Raw genomic sequence first — 24,882 nt, forward strand, 5'->3', positions numbered from 1 at the left:
GCCATCACCACTGTGGGCAGCTGCACTCGGCCGCCGCCGCGCCCCCGCCCACACCCGGGCCTCGTGCCCGCCCGGGTGGGCCCGGCCCGGGCCCCTGCCCCCCGCCGCGGCCACCCCCGCCGCCTTCCTGTCTCCTCGGGCGCCGGGGGTCGCGCAGGGCGGGACATGGGTGACCGGAAGTGGAAGCTGTGAGCGTCGCCGCCCAGGGCTCCGAGGCGCCGTCGGGGCCGCCGCGACGCACGCATGGAGAGCGCTGGGCTCCTGGCTGCGCACCGACGGCTAACCGGGACGCACGGGTTCCGCCGGGCGCGGGCTGTGCAGAACCGACTGGCCTCCCGGGGCGCGGGAACATGAGGCTAGGCCCGGAGCCCCCAGAGGGCGAGGCGCGCGGTGCGCGGGCCTGCCCCGGGCGTGGGTGAACGGTGCGGAGCCCCGGGACTCGGTAATTGGCGCTAGCGGGCGCGCGCATGCGCGGGGCGGTGGCGGGCACGTGGCGGGGCGCAGGGCGGCGCCGCGCGGGAAGCGCCTCGGTGCCCTGGTGGCCCGCGGGCTGGCGACCCCCCGCCTCTGGTGCCAAGTGGGACCGAGGCAAGGCGCCACCATGGGTCCCACTGTGCCGCCGCCACCTCGCCTCCGTAGCCCTGAGCAGCCCGGGAGGGGCCGGCGCAGGTCTCATTTATCCCGGGGCGGGCCCTGGGGCCGACCTGTCCTGAGTCCCCGCCCGCGCACGGCTTAGTGGCCTCTCCCCGCAGCCCGTCATTGGCAGCGGCGGCATGGTCTTCTGTCTGGAGAACGAGGAGCCGCGCCTCCCCCTGCGAAGCGCCATGGTCCACTTCCAGGCCTCGGAAGTCCAGCAGCTGCTACACAACAAGTTCGTGGTCATCTTGGGGGACTCAAGTGAGTGCCCCTCTAGGTTCACACTACCCAGCCCCGCACCTTCAGTCTGTTTTCTATGACTGGACCCTTTGTCACCATCCCAAACCTTCTTTCTGACCCCTAGTCTGTTCCAGTCCAGTAGGTGTTCTGTTTTTTATTTCCCCATGCAGTCTTCCACAGGTGTCCTGACCGATGTAGTCTGTCACATTTTTTACCCCATCCTTGCTCAGCATTTTCCTCCCTGACAGTCTCCCATACTTTCCTTCATGGGAGCAGTGGATTGTGTTGTCTGTCTCCTGGGTGACTTGGCCGACTTACTTCTGCCAGGTGATTGGGCCACTGTGTACTAAGTTGGGGGTGGTGCACCGCCAGAAGGCAGAGGTAGTACCAGGATTTTTTCAACCTCACCTTTTCTCCTGCCTCTGTAATGAGCTCCACAGAGGTGGTGTTGGGCAGCCCCAGCCTTGGGAAGATGGGAGGCCTGGACTTGGGAGGAGCTAGGGTGGGGTGAGGCTTGTTTTAGCCTCAGGATCTCTGTCTCCCTGCAGTCCAGCGGGCTGTGTACAAGGACCTGGTGCTCTTGCTCCAGAGGGACTCACTGCTCACAGCTGCCCAGTTGAAAGCCAAGGTGAGGGAAGCTTGGTAGCCACGCCAGTGGTGGGTGGGCACAGACCCTGGCCTGGCAGGGTCTTCCTGGCATGGGTCTGACCAGCTGGGTGGGGGGGTGGGCAGGGGGAGCTGAGCTTTGAACAGGACCAACTGGTGGCTGGGGGTCAGCTGGGCGAGCTACACAACGGGACGCAGTACCGGGAGGTCCGCCAGTTCTGCTCGGGTTCTGGCCACCACCTTGTGCGCTTCTACTTCCTCACCCGCGTTTACTCCGAGTACCTCGAGGGCGTCCTGGAGGAGCTGACATACGGGCCTGCCCCGGACCTGGTGATCATCAACTCCTGCCTCTGGGATCTCTCCAGGTTGGGGCGGGGGGAGAGGGAAATACTGATTGGGGGTGGAGGTATGGCTCAGAGGCTATCCACCCTGTGCTCTTGCCCACCCTACATGCTGTCTGACAGGTATGGCCGCTGCTCGATGGAGAGCTACCGGGAGAACCTGGAGCGGGTGTTTGTGCGCATGGACCAGGTGTTGCCAGACTCGTGCCTGCTGGTGTGGAACATGGCCATGCCCTTGGGGGAGCGTGTCACTGGGGGTTTCCTTCTGCCAGAGGCAAGTGACTGAGGCCCTTCAGGATGGGGGAGGAGGCAGCTGACTGGTAGACAGAGAGCCTTCCCTCCCGACCCTGCTTCATTGTGCGGCTCTTAGATGCTGCACTTTCTTACTCAGCTCCAGCCCCTGGCAGGGTCTCTGCGGCGGGATGTGGTTGAAGGGAACTTCTACAGTGCAACACTGGCCGGGGACCACTGCTTTGATGTCCTCGACCTCCACTTTCATTTTCGGCATGCGGTACAGCACCGTCACCGGGACGGTGTCCACTGGGACCAACACGCGCACCGCCACCTCTCACACTTGCTTCTGACCCACGTGGCTGACGCCTGGGGCGTGGAGCTGCCCAAGCGTGACTATCCCTCTGGTGAGCCCTACTACAAGGGAGTAGGAGAGTGATGCAGAGGGGGTTCTTAGAGCATAGGGCTCAGAAACAGAATAGGACAGAGTACTCAGGGAGTAGAGGCCTATTGAAGGATTGTTGTGGCTCCTGAGTGCACCTTTCTCATCCCCTGGGGAGGGTGAGATCACGGGAACAACATTTTGATCCAAGTTCTGGTTCCGTATGGTCTAGCATATAGTCATCTTTGTATGTGAGTTCATGTAAGCTTTGCGCACATAAGGCAGCATGTCAAAAGACCCCTATCCCACAGATGAATAGGGAAGAAATGGGGGGACTTCTAGCTAGGCATGGGGGTGGGAGGGTGGAAAGACGGAAATGGAGGAAGGGCAGTCATTTGATGTTGCAGAAGCAAAGAAACCCCTCAGCTGGTGCTGTCAGGCCTCTCAGTTCCTGCTTGCTCTCAAAAGGAGCATGGTGGCTGATTGTTTCCATGTCTGCTTTCCCCCTGGATCATGTCCTCAAAGGGCGAGGTTCCTACCTTGTTGCCAGCTCATCCCTTTTGGCCTTGGTGTCTAGCACAATTGCTATGTACATGGTACCTACAGGGTAGTGTTTGTTGAGTTGGGGGCACAAGTCATGTTAGAAGGCTGTTTATAGCAGCACTAGAGGGTGTGAAGACACAGAGGCCAGGAATGTCACGGAGGTAAACTAGGACTTGGTAGCCAGGAGTCGGAGCCTTGAGGAGGTGGATTAGGACTTTGATTATATAATGGTTGGGTTTCCTTGTTTTTTAGATGAGAACTAATCCCCAGCAAAGAGAGGGGTGCTCTAATGGTTGTAAGGCTAGTTTGTGGTGGCTTAGGTCTTCTGAACTCAGTTTGGAGGTCCAGAAATAGGGATGTGAAAAGGAAGAGTGAGGTGGAGGATGTGACTGGTGAGTTTGGTTCAGGCAGACTTCTGAGGTGCTGTGGGTTGTGAGACCCACAACATGACAGGGTCTCGTGGTGTCTAGAGAGAAGACTTCTTAGGCTCATTTGTTGGTCTGTGGGGAGGAGCTAGGAGAGGAAAAAGCTACAGATACAGGAACCGGGCATACAAAGGGAGAAGGCTCTAGAGGGGAGCATGAGGTCAGAGCAAAGGCAGATCTGTGACTTTGAGAAAGGCAAGGAAGAAGAAACGTACCCTGGGCTTGGCCTGAAATGAGAGAGAATGAGGAAGATGGGGTAAGAAGATGGGCTAAGAAGCAGAGGGTGTCCCCGCCTGGTGGCCCTTTTCTCCAATAGGAGGGAAGAGAGGTTTAAGAGTGTGGACAACCAGAATTCTGGGCGGCCTGGCTCTCAGGCCTAAAACAAACAACCATCCCGTTCTTAGACCCGTGGATTGAGGACTGGCGAGAGCCGGATCATCCGTTCCAGGGGAGCCATGGGCAGCCCCCAGACTTCGGGGAGCAGCTGGCCTTGCCCCCACCCCAGCTCTCTCCCCTGCCCCCTCCCATGCCTTTCCCCTACCCCATTCCTCAGCCCTCGCCACCTCCCTTGTTTCCACCCCTGCCCCAGGAGACCCCTTTTTTCCCAGGCCAGCCCTTCCCACCCCACGAATTCTTCAATTATAATTCAACAGAAGACTTCTCGATGTCATCCCACTTAGGTAGGTGCCTCCGCAGTCTCCCCTCCTACCTCTCCCAGCCTCCCTGTGCACCTTCCCCAGCCTAGCCTCCTGTGCCCAGGTGGACTGAGAGGAGTTGGGTAGCTCCTTGTGCCCCCAGGATTGGGTTCAGTCACTGCTGGATCTACAACAACATCTGTAGACTCGTTAATCAACTCTTTGTCATAATTTGCTGATTTGGAGGTAGGGGAAGTGGTGTTGCCATTTTGTAGATGGGGAAACAGAAGCCCAGAGAAGCTCACCCTGGAGGATTAAAGCTGCCCGGAGGCAGAGCTGGGCTCACCTGGTCAGAAGCCCGCTCTCTGATAATGGCTGGTTCTTTTGTAGGATGTGGCCCTGGAGTGAACTTTGTGCCTGGCCCCCTGCCACCTCCAGTCCCTGGCCCTATCCCCCATGGTCAGCACCGGGGCCCAGTGGTCCACCGGGGGATGCCACGCTGTGCTCCCAACAGCCCCTACCACGTGCCGAGGATGGGGGGGCCCTGCAGGCAGCGGCTCAGACACTCAGACAGACTGATCCACACAAACAAACTGGACAGACAGCCTCCTGCCCATTCGGGGACATGGCCTGGGTAGACTGGATCTTGGACTGGGGCTGGATGTGCCAGTGGCCCTACAGGGCCTGCTTGCCACCCCCGGTGCTGGGTCAGGGTGTCTGTTATGCCTGGCATTGTTCTTGTCCATTGCTGTCACTAATAAAGGCATGGAAGAACAGAGTGGCATCTTCCTGTGTGAGGGGATGGGTTTCCCAAACCATGATCTGAAGAGTTGGGGAGCTGCCTCTGGGCCCTCTCCAGCCTTGGCCCTTTCACCTCACACTATTTAAAAATCATTGAACGTGTCCTTCCTGCTATCTCACACACTCATTTGCACCCTTACCAGAACACAGGTGTGCTTAAAGATCCTGGAGGGGTCCCCTGTTGTCGGCTGCTCTTTGGGATTGGAAAATAGCAAGGGCTGAGTTGAAACTGTCAATATTTTATTTGGAGTTTTGGATCTGGCGAGTTCTCACCTCTATTTTCCAGTGTTATGCATTCAGGTATACATTCAACATTCATCTATTTCTGGACGTGTACACATACCTTAGTTATCTGCACAACTCTTGGCACTGGGTGGACACTCACTAAGTGGTTGGAACTAAACAAGCTTCCAAACTCAAGTGGAAGACTGATTAGAAATCTATTATTTAATAGATACAATGCGCAATGGGAGCAAACTAAACACAGACCAACCTCTTTGTTTGGTGGGGGTGGGACTCGGGGGGGCTGAGGGAGAATTCTAAGGTGGGGGGGGTGGTAAGAGGCTGTGACAAACTCTGTAAGGAAGTTAAGAAAGAGTACAGAGTTTCAGCTTTGACAAGTGGTGTTGACTCTAGGTTTGTGATACTACTAAGCATCAGGGGTGGAGTGTGGGCCAGATGGTGGCGTTGGGCGGCGGGGGGGTGGGGCAGGGGGAGGAAGGAGCATGGTAGTAAGCTGATAGGTGCTGTGGGGCAGAAAAATAGGGTAACATGGAGACACACTAAATCATCTTGAAGTAGAATTGGGGGGGAAGAGAGGGATGCAGATTTCTTGTATTGAGTTTCCATACTTGTTACTAAAATTTTACCTTGGCAAACGATATATCTCACACAAAAGGAGATGAAATAGCAGATCAGAAAAGTGTTGACTGTTGCTGGCAATTAACCACTTGCAAATGAAAGTAAGCTGTTAAATTATGCCGCTGGTGCTGGGGAAACTGGTACAGACAATGTGAATTAATAAAACCCTTTAGAGAGCAACGTTGACAGGGTGGTTGAGAATCAAAAGAGACAAACAAGCTTGGTTTTCTTTGGTATAGACAAAAAGTGGAAGGGAACATAGAAAAAAAAGCCTTTTTTAGGGAGTTAAGATTTTAGATTTGTTATTGTTGCAAAAATTGTTTCTTTTTGTTAACAAAAACTCATCCTTGGAGCAGCCCTCTTCAGCTACCTCAGTTTGCCCAACCTCTTGTTCACTCTTTTCTGCCTTTCTTCAAAACCCTTTTCTGTCTGGACACTTTTATACCTCTGACTCTGGAGCTTCTCAATGTCACTGGAGAAAACTGTCCACCTGGACTAACTGACAGGAGAAGAAAGTAATATGAGTTACCCGGTCTCACCTGGCCCTCTCCGTTGCTTGCCATCGTGTTCTCTAAAAACTCCTTGTCCCCTCCCCTACCAATCCTTAGTCTTTTCCACTCCCTTCAAACCCCATGCCAATTCTGGAACTCTCACTCTGTAAGCAACTCGAGACTGTTCAGTGTGTTCCATATCCCCATCATTCTGCCTCTGCATTTCCCATCTCCACCCCATTTCACTATGTAGCTCCCATTGCCCACAGGGGGTTTCATAACCTTTTCTTCAGCTTCCCAACATAGACTTGAAATCTGTCATAAGAGCAGAATGGAGATAAATTATTTTCTTTTCACTTGGTCACATAAGCATATTATAGTACAAGACACTTGGCTTCTCTCTTACAGATTTTATTTGGTTATGACTGGGAAACAAGAAACTTAAAAAATAGCCACATACATGTCATTACTTACATTTACAATGTTTCCTGGCCTTTGTTTTGAGATGTAAAAATGATGAGACTTTTACGTTTCCCCAGTATGTAGGCACACTTTGCTAGTTAAGCATGACAGAACTCAAACTTCATTGTCTCAAAAACCATCCATATTTGACCATTGACAAATCATTTAATAAGACAATCTTACGTAGGGGTGCCTGGGTGGCTCAGTCGGTGGGGCATCTGCCTTTGGTTTGGGTCATGATCCTGGGTCCTGGGATCAAGCCCGTGTCTGGCTCCTTGTTCAGTGGGGAGTCTGCTGCTCCCTCTCCCTCCCCTTGCTTGTGCTCTCTCTTGCTCTCTCTCAAATAAATAAAATCTTAAAAAAAAAAGAGACAATCTTACATAGACTCCCTCTCATTCATGGAATCTTGGTGTGTGTTTTTTCATGGAATCTTGTTCTTTTTTTTAAAGATTTTATTTTTTTAGAGAGAGCGAGTAGGGGGAGGGGCAGAGGGAGAGAGGCAGAAAGAGGATCTCAGACTCCGTGCTGAGTGCAGAGCCTAACATGGGGCTGGATCCCACAACCCTAAGATCATGACCCATGCCAAAATCAAGAGTCAGACGCTCAACTGGCTGAGCCACCCAGGAGCCCCTGGAATCTTAGTTCCAATATCCTTTCCTTTGCCATACCAAGATATTCCTGAAAGTAGTAAAATATATGTGAGCTCTTCAGTTGTAATACCAGCCTTTATTTTCCAAGAAAATAAGTCTTTCAAGGGGTGCTTGGGTGGCTCAGTCGTTAAGCGTCTGCCTTCGGCTCAGGTCATGATCCTGGGTTCCTGGGACCGAGCCCCGCGTCGGGCTCCCTGCTCCGTGGGAAGCCTGCTTCTCCCTCTCCCACTCCCCCCTGCTTGTGTTCCCTCTCTCGCTATGTCTCTCTCTGTCAAATAAATAAATAAATAAATCTTAAAAAAAAAAAGAAAATAAGTCTTTCAAGAAAACAAAATCAGTGGAGTTTTTTTTTTTCAAAACATTTTAACCAAACTGGAAGTCTCCCAACAAAAGCAGATAATTTGCCTTCTGTTACATTGTCCAGTTCCTTGCATGGATTGTGTGTTGAGTTCATTTTAGTGTTTACCTCCACCAGGTACATTGGTGAAAAATAAACTCTGACTACAAGAAAATGGACCTATGCTTAAAAAAAAAAAAAAAAGCCTGCTTTATTGAGATGTAACTCAAACTGCATCTATTTCAAATGTACAGTTCCATAAATGTTGACACGTATACATTTATGAAACCATCACAGTCAAGATAATGAAACTTATCTTTGCCTCCTTGTAAACCCTTCCCTTGTTCTCTCCCCACAACCTCCTTACATCTCCTTACTTCAACACCAAGGAACCATTGATACTGATCTGCTTTCTGTTACTATAGATCTGTTCGCATTTCCCAGAATTTTACAAGGAACCATTCAATAGGTACTCTTTTTTTAACCTGGCTTCTTTCACTCAGCCTAATTAGTGAGATAGATGGAACAACATGGAAATTCATGTTGTTACGTGTATCTGTAGCTCGCTCTTTTTTACAGCTGAGTAGTATTCTATTGTGTGGCTGTACCAATGTTTATCTGTTCACCTGTTGATGGACATTTGAGTTATTTTTAGTTTTTGCCTGTTGCAAATAAAGTTGCTATGAACATTTATGCACAAATCTTTGTGTGGACACATGTTTTCATTTCTTAGAATGAAATGGCTGGATCATACAGTGGATGTATGTTTAACTTTTAAAGAAACTGACAAACATTCTTCCACAGTGGTTGTCCCATTTTATAGTCAGGTTAGCAGTGTGTGAGGGATACAGTTCCCTGACATCCTCATCAACACTTGGTATTAGTCTTTCTAATCTTAGCTATTACGATAGGTGGCTGGTGTGGTTTTACTTTGCATTTCCATAATTACTAATGAAGTTGAAAGTCTTTTCCTGTGCTTATTGGCAATCTGTTTATCTTCTTTGGTAAAGTCTCTTTTCAGACTGTCCCTTCTCTCCCCCATCCCCTTTTTTAAAAAAACTTATTATTGGGCATTGAGAACTTTTTATCCTGGATCCAAGTCCTTTATGAGATGTATGGTTTGCCAATACTTGTTCCTTCCATGGCTTGCTTTTTCTTAGCAGTGTCTTTTGAAGGACAATTTTAGTTTTGATCAGGGGTAGTTTATTTTTCTTTAATGGATTATACTTTTGGTGTCATATCGAAGAATTCTTTGCCTAACCCAAGGTCACAACCATTTTCCTGTATGTTTTCTTCTAGAAGGTTTATGGTTTGGGGTTTTACATTTAGGTCTGTGATCTATTTTGAATTAAGTTTTGTATATAGTTCAAGGTGATTGATATTTTTTTACATATGAACACCTAAAGATTCCAACACTATTTGTTGAAGACCATCATTTCCTCACTAAATTCTCTTTGCACCTTTGTTGAAAATCTGTTGTACATATATGTATAGATCTATTTCTGGACCCCATATTCTGTTCCATTGATCTATTTGTCTGTCTTTATGCCAATACCATACTGTCTTGATTATTATAGCTTTACGATAAGTCTGGAAATCAGGTAGTGTTTGTCCTCTAACTTTGTTCTTCTTTATCAAACTTATTTTGGCTATTCTAGATCCTTTACATTTCTGTATGAGTTTTTTTAAGGTTATTTAGAGAGAGAGCGCACGAGCAGGGGTAAGGGGCAGAGAGAGCCTTAATAAGCAGACTCCACCCTGAGCGTGGAGCCCTACACGGGGCTAGATCCCACGACCCTGTGATCACAACCTGAGCCAAAACCAAGAGTCGGACACTTAACTGACTGTGCCACCCAGGCACCCCTTCCGTATGAGTTTTGTTTTGTTTTGTTTTTTTAAAGATTTTTATTTATTTGACAGAGAGAGAGAGACAGCGAGAGAAGGAACACAAGCAGGGTCAGAGGGAGAGGGAGAAGCAGGCTTCCTGCTGAGCAGGGAGCCCGATGCGGGGCTCGATCCCAGTTTTAAAATCAGCTTATTTCTACAGAAATGCTGGGATTTTTATTGTGATTGTATTGAATATATCGATTAAATTTGGGAACAATTGACGTCTTAGCATTGTTGGGTCATCCATTTCATCAACAAGACATATCTCTCCATTATTTAGGTCTTCTTTAATATCTCTCAGCAACATTTTGTAGTTATCAGTGTACAAATCTTTCACATCTTTTGCCAGATTTACCTCTAAGTGCTATTTTTTTAAATTTTAAATGATGCTGCTTTTTAAATCTCTTTTTAAAAAATATTTTATTTATATGTCAGAGAGAGAGAGCACAAGCAGGGGAAGCGGCAGGTAGAGGGAGAAGCAGGCTCCCCGCTGAGCAAGGAGCCCGATGCAGGACTCGATCCCAGGATCCTGGGATCACAACCTGAGTTGAAGGCAAATGCCTAACCAACTGAGCCATGCAGGCATCCCGCTTTTTAAATTTCTATTTCTGATCATTCATTGCTAGTACAGAGAAACACATTGATTTTTTAAAAAATTTTTTATTAACATATAATGTATTATTTCTTTCAGGGGTACAGGTCTGTGATTCATCAGTCTTACACAAGTCACAGCGCTCACCATAGTACCTACCCTCCCCAATGTCCATCACCCAGCCACCCCATCTCTCCCACCCCCCTCCACTCCAGCAACCCTCAGTTTGTTTCCTGAGATTAAGAGTCTCTTACAGTTTGTCTCCCTCTCTGGTTTCATCTTGTTTCATTTTTCCCTCCCTTCCCCTATGATCCTCTGTCTTCTTTCTCAAATTCCTCATATCAGTGAGATCATATGATAATTGTCTTTCTCTGATTGACTTATTTCGCTTAGCATAATACCCTCTAGTTCCATCCACATTGTTGCAAATGGCAAGATTTCAGTTTCTTCATGGCTGCATAATATCCCATTGTATATATACACCACATCTTCTTTATCCATTCATCTGTTGATGGACATCTAGGCTCTTTCCATAGTTTGGCTATTGTGGACATTGCTTCTATAAACATTGGGGTGCATGTGCCCCTTCGGATCACTACATTTGTATCTTTGGGGTAAATACCCAGTACTGCACTTGCTGGGTCGTAGGGTAGCTCTATTTTCAACTTTTTGAGGAACCTCCATACTGTTTTCCAGAGTGGCTGCACCAGCTTGCATTCCCACCAACAGTGTAGGAGGGTTCCCCTTTCTCTGCATCCTCGCCAACATCTGTTGTTTCCTGACTTGTTAATTTTAGCCATTCTGACTGGTGTGAGGTGGTATCTCATTGATTTGTATTTCCCTGATGCCATTGTTTTGATTTGTATTTCCCTGATGCCAAGTGATGTTGAGCACTTTTTCATGTGTCTGTTGGCCATTTGTATGTCTGCTTTGGAGAAATGTCTGTTGTTCATGTCTTCTGCCCATTTCTTGATTGGATTATTTGTTCTTTGGGTGTTGAGTTTAATAAGTTCTTTATAGATTTTGGATACTAGCCCTTTATCTGATATGTCATTTGCAAATATCTTCTCCCATTCTGTCGGTTGTCTTTTGGTTTTCTTGACTGTTTCTTTTGCTGTGCAAAAGCTTTTTATCTTGATGAAGCCCCAATAGTTCATTTTTGCCCTTGCTTCCCTTGCCTTTGGCGATGTTTCTAGGAAGAAGTTGCTGTGGCTGAGGTCAAAGAGGTTGCTGCCTGTATTCTCCTCAAGGATTTTGATGGATTCCTATCTCACAGTTAGGTCTTTCATCCATTTTGAGTCTATTTTTGTGTGTGGTGTGAAGGAAATGGTCCAGTTTCATTTTTCTGCATGTGGCTGTCCAATTTTCCCAACACCATTTGTTGAAGAGACTGTCTTTTTTCCACTGGACATTCTTTCCTGCTTTGTCAAAGATTAGTTGACCATAGAGTTGAGGGTCCATTTCTGGGCTCTCTATTCTGTTCCATTGATCTATGTGTCTGTTTTTGTGCCAGTACCGTACTGTCTTGATGATGACAGCTTTGTAATAGAGCTGGAAGTCCAGAATTGTGATGCCACCAGCTTTTCTTTTCTTTTTCAACATTCCTCTGGCTATCTGGGGTCTTTTCTGGTTCCATACACACAACTGATTTTTTTTGTATGGATCTTGTATCATAATGGTGACTGATATGTACATATTAGTTGCTTTGCTAAATTCCCTTATTAGTTATTAGTTATTAGTTCCAGTAGCTTTTTTATAGATTCCATTGGATTCTCTACATAGGCAGTCCTGTTGTCTGCAAATAAAGGTAGCTTCACTTCTTGCTTTCCAATCTGTATGCTTTCTATTTATATTTCTTGCCTTATTGTGCTGGCTAGGACGTCTACCACAATGTTGAATAGAAATGGTAAAAACAGACATAACACTTTTCCTAATCTTAAGGGAAAAGTATTCAGTTTTTTCACCGACTGTGGGATTAGCCATTTTTTTTTAAAGATTTTACTTTTAAGTAATCTCTACACCCAACGTGGGGCTCAAACTCACAACACTGAGATCAAGAGTCACATGCTCACGGACTAAGCCAGCCAGGCACCCCTATTTTTCACAGATGCCTTCTATATGCTTGAGGAAATTTCCCCCTATTCCTAGGTTGAGAGTTTTGTTCTATTTTTAATCAGGAATGAATGTTGGATTTGTGAAATACCTTTTCTGCATCTATTGAAATGATCACATATAGTTTTTAGTTTGATAATACGGTGAATTACATTAATTGTTTTGTGTGTGTGTGTGTTTTAATGTTAAACCACCCTTGCATTCTTGGCTTTAAAAAGGGAAGTAGGGGGGCGCCTGGGTGGGTCAGTTGGTTAAGCGACTGCCTTCGGCTCAGGTCATGATCCTGGAGTCCCTGGATCGAATCCCGCATTGGGCTCCCTGCTCAGCAGGGAGTCTGCTTCTCCCTCTGACCCTCCCCCCTCTCATGTGCTCTCTCTCATTCTCTCTCTCTCAAATAAATAAATAAAATCTTTAAAAAATAAAAAATAAAAATAAAAAGGGAAGTGGGGGTGCCTGGGTGGCTCAGTCATTGGGCATCTGTCTTCAGCTCAGGTCATGATCCCGGTGTCCTGGGATTGAGCCCCACATCAAGCTCTCTGCTCAGCTGGAGGCCTGCTTCTCCCTCTCCTACCCCTGCTTGTGTTCCTGCTCTCACTGTCTCTCTCTCTATCAAATAAATAAATAAAAACCTTAAAAAAAAAAGAATAATTTAAAAAAATTAAATTTAATTTAAAAAATAAATAAAAAGGAAAGCAGTTCAGGGCGCTTGGATAGCTAAGTCAGTTGAGCCATCTGACTCTTGGCTTCAGGTCAGGTCATGATCTCAGGGTGGTGGGATAGAGCCCCGAGTTGGGATCCATGCTCAGCGGGGAGTCTGCTTGAGATTCTCTCCTTCTCCTTCTGCCCCGCCCGCTCTCTAAAATAAATAAATGAATCTTTGAAAAAAATAAAAAGTAAAGAGGTTGTGCAGTTTGAAGGTGATAAAGTTGGTATTTTCTCCTCCTCTCAGAAATCACCCAAGCAAAAATGAAAATTTTTGAAATGAAATGAAATGAAAATTTACAGAAATGTAAATACCATATCTGATGACCAGGAGAGAGCAGAAAACCCAAACAATGAATTTGGTGGGTAGGCTGAAAAAAAGCAGTGGAATCGCTGCTTGGTACAAATCACTTTGAATATTATTGGGCAGCATTTGCTAAGGTTGAACATTTACATACTCTATGATCTAACAATTTCACTTCAAAAGAAGTGAGTGCATCTACCTACCAAAAGACTTGTCCAAGGATATTCATATAAGTTTAATTCATAGTAGCCAAAACTTAGAAACAAGCCAAATGTCCTTCAATAAGAGAGTAGATAAATTGTTGCCTCTGTACAGTGGGATAGTACACTAATAAAGGAGGGCAAACTACTGAGAGATGCAACAACATGGATGAATCTCACAGTTGTAACCTTGATAGAATCCAGACACTAGAGTACATTTTGTATGACTTTGTTCTGTACGATTTCAAGAATAGGCTAATCTGTTGTGATAGAAGTCATAATACAGGTTACCTATGGGGGAAGGTATTGATTGGGAAAGGACATAATGGAACTTTCTGGGATGATGGAAAAGTTCTATATCTTGATCTGGGTGGCAGTTACATGGACACACATACAAGTATATAAAAATTCATTGAGGGGCACCTGGGTGGCTCAGTTGGTTAAGCGACTGCCTTTGGCTCGGGTCATGATCCCGGAGTCCTGGGATGGAGTCCCATGTCGGGCTCCCTGCTCAGCGGGGAGTCTGCTTCTCCCTCTGACCCTCCCCTCTCTCATGCTCTCTCTCTCTCATTCTCTCTCTCAAATAAATGGGTAAAATCTTTAAAAAAACAAAGTTTAAAAAAAAAAAAGAAAAATTCATTGAGCTGTACCCCCAAGATTTGTGCATTTCACTTGCACGTAAAATGTGTGTGTGTGAATTATATGTCAATTAAAAAGGAACCAGGATGGGGTTTTTTCTAGGAAGAGTTCAATATTAAGACACCTAAAAATGTAACTCACCATATAAACAGAATAAAGGAAAATAACCAAGTTGTCCTTGTAGTAGATGCAGAAAAAACAACAATTCTTTCATTCAATGTCCATTCACAATCAAAACTGTTAGCAAATCAGGAATGGAAAGGAGTTTCCTTAGCTGGATAAAAGTAAACTACCAAAATTCTACAGTGACCTACGTAATTCTTAATGGTGGCACCTTAGAAGAAGTTCCTTTTAAATCAAGATCAAGTCAAAGGTGCCTATGAATAGCAATTCCATATGCCATTGTCTGGGAACCCCAGCTTGCACAGTTAGATGATGAATGCACAAGGAGAGGACTGATAACATACTGATAACATCTGGCTATTAGATGGATGTGGTATCCTTCGGTTTAGAGGACTTTATGACTCATATATGTTACAAATATTTTGCAAGTATGCATATCACATCTCAATTTTAAATATTGTGGGTTTTTTTTTTAGACGTTTAAAGACACAGGCCAGAAAATATGGTGGAAGCAACAAGATCTTAAATCAAGTTCTTTTATTTTTAAGATGGAAAATATTTGAAAGGTAAGGAGGCAGTATAAAGGAAGCAAGACTCAGAATATAGATGTTTGCTCAGCAGAAAAAAAAAAAAAAAAAACTTGTTTAAAATTTGTTGCATCCAAAGCCTGACAAAACCTCACAAAAGACAGCTCTTTCCCCCAGGAGGAATGGGATCATAGACTAGGGGTGGGTCAGGAGTCCGTGACACAGTGATGATGGCTAGATCGGACCCTTCCTTCTCTAGGATTCTCATGAGCTCTGCCCTTGATGCCTCTGGGTTTCTGGCTGGGGGACCCAGGCTGGAGATTTGGGGAAGGGGGTGAGGAGTCCAAGAAGCCCCTACCAATTCACCCTCGCCCCCAGGGCTAGTGTCCCGGCCTGTGAGAGGCCTCTCCCTTCCGTTCCTCCCCACACCCCAACCAAACCTGACTCTTCATTGCCAGAGAGGGAGATCTCCGCTAGGGGGCGCGCCTTGCATCGTCGGTCGCCGGCTCCGCCAGTTGCGATTCTGCGGGGTGCTGACTTTCCGGGGATGGTTAGCACCTTCCTTTTGTGGGTGCCCACAGCCCTCCGATCCCCGGCTTGGCTCAGCATTTCCTTCTCAGCCTCAGGCCCTTGACCGCCTCGCTCCGCCCGCACGGTCAACGCGCCCGGTTCGACGCCCTCCAGCCGTCGCCCCGGCCCCTCTCCCCAACCTGAGCGAATTGCGCAGTGCCCCACACCTGGCTCTGCTCCCGGAGTGACCTCCCGGCGCGGCGCGGCGCGGACCACCTCCCCCTCCCTGCAGGAGCGGGTCTCCACCCTATCCCCCTGTGGCCTCTCGGTGAGGACAGCCGCTCCCCACACCCCCGAGCCGGGACCCACTTTCCCCCGCACACGCGAGTCTGCGGGAGAGCGCCCCCTCTCGGCTACCCGCAGCTGGCTCTTAGAGGATCCCCCGGCGCCGCACACCTCCTCTTTCCAGGGACCCCTCAACCTTCCCCAGGGTGGCCACTGACAACTGTCTCAAGAGGTGCCCCCCGCCCCCAGAGCTCCCTTGACGCCGCCCTCTCGGACCCTCCGCCCCGATCGCTCCTACTCGGTGCTTTCTGCACCTGGGGCGGAGGAGAGTCGTACCCGACGCTCCTGCTCCTAGGTGCCCCCCAGCATATGTGGATGCCCTGTGGCTCCCTCTCTGCTCTCTTAGATGCGACGGACCTGGCGGCTGACGCCTCCTCGGCTCCCGTCCCTCCTGCCCCGCCCGATCTGATTATCCTGGTCAGGCCACGCAGGTAACGGGGTGCCCACACCACCCCCACCGCCACCCCATCAGAGCAGGCTGCGGGCTGCGGTGCGGGAGGCCAGGCAAAGACACCGACCTAACCGTCGAGGTCACTCAGGCCAGCGGGGCGGCTCTCCTTTCTTGGCCCAAATCGGAAAGGCCTAGAACTCCTTCATTCCAGCCTGTTCATTTGCCCCAGGCTTGCATTTTTAAGCTTTTTAACTCTAAACGAGTGACTTTATCTACATTTAAAGGAATTTCAGGAATGACGTTCATGATGCCAAGGTCCCTCACTTCCCTTTTATCTGTATACTCCACTCCCCCTTGCCTGCCCCTAGAGTTGGCCATTCCTTTCTGTTTATCTTTTGTTTTCACCTGTTCTAGGGGAAAAAAAAAAAAAGTTTTGCTGGCATACATTTTAAATTTGTGTAAAAGGAATTGTATTCTCATTCAAGTTTCTTTTCACTCAGTGCTAGGATTTTGAGATCAATGCGTATAGCTTCCTCTCCTAATTGCTGTGCTCATCCACCTTATTTTACCTTTCCCATCCCCTGCCACCACCAATAGTACAATCATCCCTCTCAAATACATCCCCTTATGCAGTGCTTCTCAAACATTTGTGTGCACGTGTATCACCTGGGATCTTGTTAAAAAGCAGGCTCTGATTCCACAGGCCTGGGAGGGTGGGGGGGGCTCAGACTCTGCATTTCTCGCCAGCTCCCAGGGGATATCTATACTTCTGGTCCTGATGGGACCACTCTGAGGAGCCAGGCCCTTACGGGCCTCTATGAGACTTCATTTTGGATTGCTGGGTCACAGGGTATGGGTTGATCAAATTTGATAAATATTGCCCATCAGCTCTGCAGTCTGGCTGTACCACCTTATCCTCTACCAGCAGACACAGGAGGGTAGAAGGTATATATTTATGTGGGGAAGGGAAGAAGGCCTTCTCCTTGCTTCTGTCCAAATCCTTCCTGCCCCCATCTCCGCAGTGTGCCTGGTCTGGGCCAAAACCTCCTCTCTCCCTTAATCATAATGGCCCCAAGGCTCTGAAGTGATGTCCCTGGCCAGCAATGGCCAGCCAAGTCAGTGAGAGACCCAAGACTGGCATCCTGGCTTCATCCCTAACAGGAGCTCTTAAGAACAGGCATTGAGAAGCCCCAAGGTCTTCCATGCGGTTGTATTTTCTCCATCGCATTTGCTTGAGTAGCCCACTAGGGTGAACCAGGATTCAAACACGCTGGCTTTGCCCCTGGCAAACGGCGATCCTGCCTGTCTCCTCATCTCTAAAAGGGGATAGCATAGCTACAGCTTGTGGCATGAGGAGTCAGTCCAGGAATTTTGCCCACATGCCACGAGCCCCACAGGGGCCCTAAAACAGGTGTTCTTGCCTTGGTTTTACCCTTGAGGAAAATGAAGTTCAAGAAGGTAAACTTTAACAATTTCCACCAAGGCCATGGAGCTAGAAAGTAACAGTGCTGGGATTCAAACCCATCCTCAGCCAATACCCCAGAACCCAGGCTAACCATGAGGCTTCACCATCTCCATGTCCTGCCTTGCCCTTCCTACCAGGCCACATTTGAGGGAGAACCACAAGGAAACTGGAAGGAAGGACTGTGCCTGGGGTTTGGGGCTTTGGATGTTGAAGGCCTCTGACCAGTGGCCTGCATGGTTATGAAACTCCACAGCAAATGGATTTTAGCAAAAATAAACTTAGGTCCTAGGGTCTGGTTCCCATGGCCTGAATGTTTAGGTGGCAGGAAAGAGGAACTTTGGTTCTAGGGCTTCAGGAGCAGAAATTTTAGGGTTAGATATCCAGTGTGGTCATGACTGGGTGGAAGACAGGGAGGGTCAGGAACTGGGTGGGGGTCCGGTGGGTGGGTCTGAGCTGTGGGTAAACTATCTACCATGTGCCTTACTTGGTAATAACAGATCACGGTTTTGTTTGGGGGGTTAGCTGCTGTGTGAAGGGCCAGGGTGCTGGGCATGAAGGGATGCCCTCTTCCAGACCTTCCTGGAGCTGTGAGCAGCAGTCGGGACAGCTTCAGAAACCCATGGGCTCTGCTTTCTTCACTCACACAGCTGTCCAGGCATCTCCGGGCACCAGGCCCCAGCTCCAAGCATTTCACAATCAGGAGAGCTCAGCATGTGCATGTTTCGAGATTTCATGTCACACGACCTTTTACATCTCGTCCACACCCATCCACAATTTCGGAGGGCCAAAATTGTATGCATGACAGAGCGTTTCTCTGAAGGCCCAGGGAAGCTTCCTGCTCTTTCAACCACCTTCAGGGTCAAAAGACCCGTTGAGCCTACAGATTATTCTCAGACTTCAATATAATATCTTACAGTTTTCTGGTCTTTACGAAGTACCTCACACATAGGCAGTATTGTCTTTGACTCACAACAACCCCATGACAGGGTTGGGACCCACTTAACACCGAAGTTCAAAAGAATTAACTGGCCATGGCCACACATTGTGTAAGTGGGGAAATGGGACTTCTTGTTCATTTTTCCATCACAGACCTTAGGTATCTTAAAGTAGGTCTCCTCTGGGATCCTCACTACCCTAGCTGGCCCACTTCCCAGACTTGGCAGAAGGTAGGGAGTCTAGGGAGTGGGGGATGCCTGGGCAGAAAGGAGCGGGAGGTGAGTTAGTTGAGGTCTCACAGGGCTTCTGGCCAGCCCTCTCTCAGCTAGGTTTCTGTCAGTGGGCCCTTTCTAGAGCTTGGGGAAAGAGGGCTACCGAGCTAGAAGTTCTCAATGAGTCTACAGCTGAGACAGCTGAGCATCTGTGAGGAAAAGCAGCTGCCAGTTGCCAAGGCCGCCCTGGTGGTGTCACCACACCCTTGTGGGAACTCTCGGCGGCTTGGCCAAGCTCTGCCCCTGGCTCACCCTTCTGCCCTGCCCCTTCTTCTCAAAGCCCCCGATGCCCCACACCGAGGACCTGTAGCATCGGCTTGAGGGAGGTGGCCAGAGGTTGGGCCGGTCTACGGGGCCAGCTCTAGGCCACATCATGCCCGGCCCGAGCAGTGCTAGGGATGGGGCGGGGGCAGGGGTGGGGGGCTGGGGGGTGGGGGCTGGGGCCTGCTGAAGCCACTGCCCTCCCCTTCCCCAGGGCCTCAGGCCCTAGGCCAGGGCTCAACAGACACAGGCAGCGGGATGGGGTTGCCCTTCTATTGGTCCAAGTCCTGAGTGTAGTCTGGGTGAGACATGGAGGTGAGGAGGCCCACGAGGCTCAGCAGCGTGGAGAAAAGCAGCAGGAAGGAGGCGGTGAAGAGCAGGGTGGGGAGGGCGCTGAGCACCAGCAGCAGGATGGCTGGCAGCAGATGGCGCCACGCGGCGGCCACGACGGGCCACAGGGAGCTCAGCAGGTAGGAGCCGGTGGTGAAGAGCGCGTGGCACAGCGTCAGCGCCAGCAGCAGGTAGAGGATCCCCTCCAGCCCCCACAGCACACGCTGGAGTGGCTGCCGCCAGCCCGACGTGGCCCACCACTGGGCCCAGCTCTGAGGCACGTGGCACAGGCACCAGCGCACCCAGGCCTGCCGCGTGGCCCAGGCTGACCAGGGCGCAGCCCGCTGCGGCCCCTCGCCGGCCCCGATGGCATCTGTCTCCACCTGCGGCTGCGGCGTCATGGCTGGTGCACCTGGGGAGAGGGCCAGGCCAGCTGCAGGAGCAGCCCTGGAGACGCCTGGGGCCTCTGGGCAGGCAGGGGGTGGGGTGGGGGTGGGTGGGTGCAGGGGTCAGGAGGGGACCAGCGTGGGCGGGCCGGGGCTTTGAGCTGGGGCCTGGGTCTTACCTCCGGGCAGAGCCACCTAAGTCATGTTGCTTCCTGCAGCGCCCAGGATGGCCTAGCAGCCAGAGTGGAGCCCCCCTCAACTCCCCCCCCTTCCCTCATCCCCCTGCCCGCCCCCAAGGATCCCTATTGTGACCCGGGTGGGGGTGGGGTCCCGCCAAGAGAGGAGCCACTGCAGGATGTGAGGCTCACCTGAATCCCTCTCCACGGACCCTCCAGGCTGGCAGGGGTGTCTGGTGAGCCCACAGACGCAGATTCTCCTGCTTTCTTGTGGGAAGCCCTCTCTGGATCCCTGTTCCTACCCTGCTAACTGATATCCGGTCCCACTCTGCTCTCCTGTAAGTCTTTCTGGGCACCCATTCTCTAGAACCACAGAGGAGGCCAGAATGGCCACCCCAACCCACAAGCTCAGAGGTGGCCGCCACATCCTGCCCTGGCTCCCTGTCCCTTGGCCCCACCTTCTCTTGCTGTCTCAGACACAGACCCAGGTATCCGCCGCCCATGCCAGGGGGCCAAAGGGCCCCTGCAGTTCAGGCTGGAGATAAAGGGGTACCCCCCTGCCTGCTCAACCCAGGACAGAGGAAAAGGCGATCTGGGGAAGCAGCAGGGCCAGTGTATTTCTGGATGGGGGCGGAAGTCCAGGCCAAGCAAGGCCAGGGGCACGCCTCAGGCTCCCAGGAGCAGCCCCAGGCCCAGGAGTGCCAGTAGCAGGGCCTCCTGGGGGCCGAGTCGTCCTGTGACTGCCGCCGCAGGCAGGAGTGCGGCCCCCTGACTCCGGCCTCCCGGGAGGAGTGTCTGCGGGGTGCCTGCGGGCCTGTGGACAGAGAGGGTGGCGGCGGGGCCTCGGGAGGTTGACCACTGGCCTGCCTGCCGGGCTGCTGCACACTTAACCAGTGGAGCAGGTCGGGGGCCAGGAAGCTGACCAGCAGCAGCGAGGCTGGGCCAGCCAGCTGTCAGCCCCCGTGCCCCCAGCCCTAGGACACTGTCCCGGAGCTGGGCCGCGCTAGGGCCCCAGGGGGACATGCATGGACCCACTGGACTATGCGACCCCTTCCCAGCCCCCAGGCCTCTGGGAGGGACTGGGATAGGATAAGCAAGGGCTTTGGGCCTGGGTAAGCGGAGCTGGGTCATGGAGGGAGGTGGAGGTGACAGGAAGGACTAGTGTTGGGGGGGGATGGGAGGGGGCGAGGCCCTGGCAGACACTCAAGAGTGAGCTCCGTGGGAATCCCCCCTCCCCACACACCCACCCGCCACACCCTCCGCACCTCCCACTCCAGTCAGCCGTTCTGGGACTGGGCAGCTGGGGCATTGTGACCTATTGCCAGGTGGGGCCCTGGGGTACAGAGGGGGCTATTGCTGGTTTTGGCCTCCTAAGCAGCTGGTGGCTTAGGTGGGGCTAAGTCAGAAGGGAGTCAGTGATTTCTGAGAACTAAGACTCATCCTCTTGTCTTCGTGAATTCTCTGCCCCAGGGCCCCCGTGAGGATCTGAGTTACCAGGAAGGCATTCTAACTCCATCATCACATGGGCAGCTGAGCAAGAGAGGAAGGGCTGCTTTCTTTCTCCTGAGGGTTCCCAGAGCTCTGTATCCAGGGGCAATCATTCAATCTTCCTGTCAGCAGCTCTCTCTCCCCAGAGAGCTGTGGGATGCCTGTGGGCCCTTGTGGGGGAATTTTCAGGACCACAGCCCTGAAATGCAGAGGCAGGCCCTGCCAGGAAGCACCCTGAGACTTTCTGGGGCTGGGCTCCCACGGGACTGCTATGGGGTGGGGCAGGAGGGGGCTGTTTCGAAGTCCTGTGGTCTGTGGGAAGTGTTTCAGATACTGGGATTCCAGAGAAGATATAGGTAATATAAGAAGGCTTCCACATAGTAAACCCCAAACTGGAGGTTAAAGTTACCCTCTGAGAATGAAAGTAAGGCAAATGAACACATAAGGAAGGGCTTGATCGTCTGAAAAGGAAACCTATCCCCATGATAATCTGTAAACGGGTGGTGGCACATCTCAGATTAGTGACGTAAGAGGCAAGAGTAGAAGTCGATCATAATTAAGAACAGAATCCTTTCCACATATCATACTTTGAGGGAAAAAATGATGGGGCTGGGGGAAGGGGCCAGTGGCCACACAGTCCCCAGGAGAGGAGAAAGCAAGAATCAGGCGGCATAGCCACCTCCAGCGGGCCCTGTCCAAAGACTCAAGCCTGGTGGACTGGACATCATTAGCATAGAGCCAATGGCCCTGTGGCCCTTGGGACCATTCATCGATTGTTTCTGCTCTGGCTCTTCCCAGAGTAATAAAGCGATGCCCGCAGAATTCTGAGGGAAAATGATTTCCAACCTAAAAACGTAGATCTGTCCAAATGATTATCAAGTACAAGAGTAGAATAAAGACATTTTAAGCCATGCAAGTTCTCAAAAATTTGACCTCGTATACGCTCTTTCCTAGAAAGCTACTGGAGGATGTGCTTCAGCAAAACAAGGCATTAAACTAAGAGGACAATATGGGAGTCAAGAGATGAGGCTAAACACAGGAAAGCAATGATGAGAAACGCTCGGGATGTCAGCCGTGCTTCCGAGTAAAGAAAGCAAACAACCCAGGCTGGAATCAAAAGCAAGATGCTCCAGGAGGGATGTCTCCAGAAGAAAATGAAATTATCTGTGGTTTTTAGATATGTTCAAAATGTTCAGTTCTGTTGGTCGCTTTGGGATTAAATTAGTAATTGATGCCTAGAAAACCAAGCAAATGATAAAACAAAGTAGTGCTAACTCCAGGAAACACAAAAAGTTGGACAATAATATTTACATGGTCATATATAAGCACTGAATATTGACTCCAGTGACTTAGCTCTTTGGGAGGATGGAAGGAGTTTGTTTGTGTACTTGAAGATATATGTTCGGGAGGCTGGTAAGAAAGCAAAATCCTTAATTCCATAGCAGGAAACCTACAGATAACATTTAGACATAGAAAAATTAAGAAATAGCAATAGAAGTATAGAGGTAAATACAAGGAGAAATAACAGAATTAAAAGTGGTTGATCTGGGAATGGAGAAGCATAGAAAAGAGTCTTCTATTGAGAGCTTAAATGTGATTTACCTTTAAAACTGTATTCTGTAGTATTTCGGCTACATGATTTAGTTAAAGAAAAGAAAATTAATATAGGGTCATATTATAGAGATCAGGAATACACCCTCCCAGGATGAATGAAATGCCAATATCCCAATATTATGTGGATGTGCTCTTGTAGCTTGAGATAAAATTTCCAGTGACAGCATCAAACACCATCAAATACCATCAAACTTGAAAGTTGTGAATCTCATGCATTTTAGATGGAGGTGCTCTAAATCTCCCACCTAGCGCTGCTCAGCCTTTAATGTGCACGTGAATCTCCGGGGGTTGAATCCTCCGGAGATCTTGTTAAAATGCAGATTCTGATTCAGTAGGTCTGGGGTGGGCTTCTGCATTTCTAACAAGCGCCCAGCCTCTAAAGAGCTGGTGCTCTTGGTCCTTGGCCACACTTTGAGGAGCAGGGCTCGAAAAGACCTTGATGTACAAAAGAGAGACAGCTGGGGGAGGTGGTGAGCAGAGGATGGGCGTGTAGCTGTGCATGGAGGTGCCATGGGAGGGAGTCCACATCGATGCCCACCTGCATCACAGGGAGAACACCAAGTGCAAAGTGAGCTCTGCCCCAGCACCAGGGACAGAAGATTAGGAGACCCAGGCAGGCAGGAGATACTACCACTTCTCTCTTTGTGCAGCCAAACACATAGCCTCCTTTCTTTTCTTGACATCGTTTTAGTCCATCCATGTATGTGGGAATAAGAGGACTGTCTGAAGCTGTTTTCCCACCTTTAATTCATCTGGTTAGCTTCAGGGCCCCCAGGAAACCACATATTATCTCACTTCATTACCACCAAAACCCTGGGGCCAAGCTATCATTGTCCCCATTTTATAGATAAGGAAACAGAGGCTCAGAGAGCAAATTACTGTCCGAGGATACCCACACACAACAAACAGCAGAAGTGGGTGTGAAATTGAGCCTACGTGGTGCCGAAGTCAGCTCTCCCCTCCCCCTCCAGCCACCCGACCACCCTAGAGAGTTGGCAGGAGAGTCCCCGGCCATCCCTTAAACCCCAATCCCTTTTGGGCAGCTGTCTCCGCCCAGTCCAGCTCAGTCCTGCTCACTTGTGCTTTGCACCATATCCTCGCCCTCACGAGGCCACGACAAATTCTCCACCTGGCTTCAGGGGCTAGAGATCTGAGCCGCCACCTCCACAGCCCGCTTCCCGGCTTGGCACCTTTGCAGCCCAGGTAACCAAGTGGCAGGGGCTAAAGAGGGCAGCCCAGCTGGGAGCATACCTGAGGGGATAAGGCAGTAATGGAAGGGCATAAGGAAGTTCTGAGGGGTTCAGAGGGCATAGAGGGCCACGAAGGGACCCTGAAGGTTGTAATAGGGCAGTGAGGCAAGGGGTAAGAGAGGTAAGAAGAAGGGTAAGAGGGGGCACAGGGGACACAAGAGGTACCAGCATCCCATAGGTCCAAGCCCCTACTGGATTGGCCAGGAGTGGCCATCCCACCAGTCCCTTGGGCGGGGCTGGGGGGGGCAGGTCTCCCAGTTCATGGCCCTGCCATCTCCTCTCCCACAGAACCTTGTGTTATTGGGGAAGAGTCAGCTTCCCTCAGCCCTGCTTGGTCCTCTCTAACCTTGAATATATTACACACATACTTTTTTTCCCCTCAAGATTTATTTATTTATTTGCGAGAGAGAGAGAGAGAGCTCAAGCAAGCGCAAGTGGTGGGGAGGGGCAGCAGAGGGAAAGAATCTCAAGCAGATGCCCTACTGAGTGCAGAGCCTGACCCCCCTGCCCCGGGCTCGATCTCATGACCCAGGAGATCATGACCTGAGCCAAAATCAAGAGTCAGATGCTTAGCCAACTGAGCCACCCAGTGCCCAGGCCTGATGCTCGCCAGTCCCGCCCTCCCCGCCGCGTCCCCCACCCCCGCCTCATTGTCCTCTGGCGCCAGCAGCTGGGGTCTCTACGGGCAGGGCTGCCCCAGATCCCGGGATTCCAGAACGCAGGCCCTTTCC

At 50.2% G+C, this 24,882-nt stretch overlaps 2 protein-coding genes and 1 long non-coding RNA gene across 5 annotated transcripts; 2 read left to right on the top strand and 1 right to left on the bottom strand.

Annotated features, from left to right (window-relative positions):
• Positions 1 to 13: 13 nt before the first annotated feature.
• PCED1A (PC-esterase domain containing 1A) lies at positions 14 to 4,815 on the top strand. Of its 3 annotated transcripts, none has more exons than XM_036093344.2 (8): positions 14 to 442; positions 753 to 897; positions 1,425 to 1,504; positions 1,609 to 1,847; positions 1,947 to 2,097; positions 2,194 to 2,461; positions 3,809 to 4,084; positions 4,430 to 4,815. In XM_036093344.2, the coding sequence occupies exons 2-8, from the start codon at positions 774 to 776 to the stop codon at positions 4,675 to 4,677; spliced, it is 1,386 nt and encodes a 461-aa protein (XP_035949237.1). In that variant the 5' UTR covers positions 14 to 442; positions 753 to 773; the 3' UTR covers positions 4,678 to 4,815. The 3 variants fall into 3 exon arrangements, with proteins under 3 accessions (XP_035949237.1, XP_035949241.1, XP_035949240.1); XM_036093348.2 differs by having other exon boundaries at positions 4,013 to 4,084; XM_036093347.2 differs by having other exon boundaries at positions 16 to 442; positions 2,215 to 2,461.
• Positions 4,816 to 10,951: 6,136 nt separating this feature from the next.
• Positions 10,952 to 12,839, top strand: LOC144379381 (uncharacterized). The gene is made up of 2 exons (XR_013442213.1): positions 10,952 to 11,395; positions 12,720 to 12,839. It is a non-coding gene; the product is annotated as an uncharacterized LOC144379381 (long non-coding RNA).
• A 6,340-nt stretch (positions 12,840 to 19,179) lies between these two features.
• TMEM239 (transmembrane protein 239) lies at positions 19,180 to 19,638 on the bottom strand. Its single transcript, XM_036093167.2, has one exon. The coding sequence runs from the start codon at positions 19,636 to 19,638 to the stop codon at positions 19,180 to 19,182; it is 459 nt and encodes a 152-aa protein (XP_035949060.1).
• Between the last annotated feature and the right edge of the window lie 5,244 nt (positions 19,639 to 24,882).

This window comes from Halichoerus grypus, chromosome 10 (assembly GCF_964656455.1).
Source record: "Halichoerus grypus chromosome 10, mHalGry1.hap1.1, whole genome shotgun sequence".
In the NCBI taxonomy this organism is placed as follows: domain Eukaryota; kingdom Metazoa; phylum Chordata; class Mammalia; order Carnivora; family Phocidae; genus Halichoerus; species Halichoerus grypus.

What these genes read in the sequence shown, in the direction of transcription:
- PCED1A (XM_036093344.2), top strand. Translation starts at nt 774, where the DNA reads ATGGTCTTCTGTCTGGAGAACGAGGAGCCGCGCCTCCCCCTGCGAAGC. An exon ending in CTGCCCAGTTGAAAGCCAAG is followed by an intron (nt 1,505 to 1,608) that starts GTGAGGGAAGCT and finishes GGGGGTGGGCAG; the next exon opens with GGGGAGCTGAGCTTTGAACA. An exon ending in CAAGCGTGACTATCCCTCTG is followed by an intron (nt 2,462 to 3,808) that starts GTGAGCCCTACT and finishes TCCCGTTCTTAG; the next exon opens with ACCCGTGGATTGAGGACTGG.
- TMEM239 (XM_036093167.2), bottom strand. Translation starts at nt 19,638, where the DNA reads ATGACGCCGCAGCCGCAGGTGGAGACAGATGCCATCGGGGCCGGCGAG.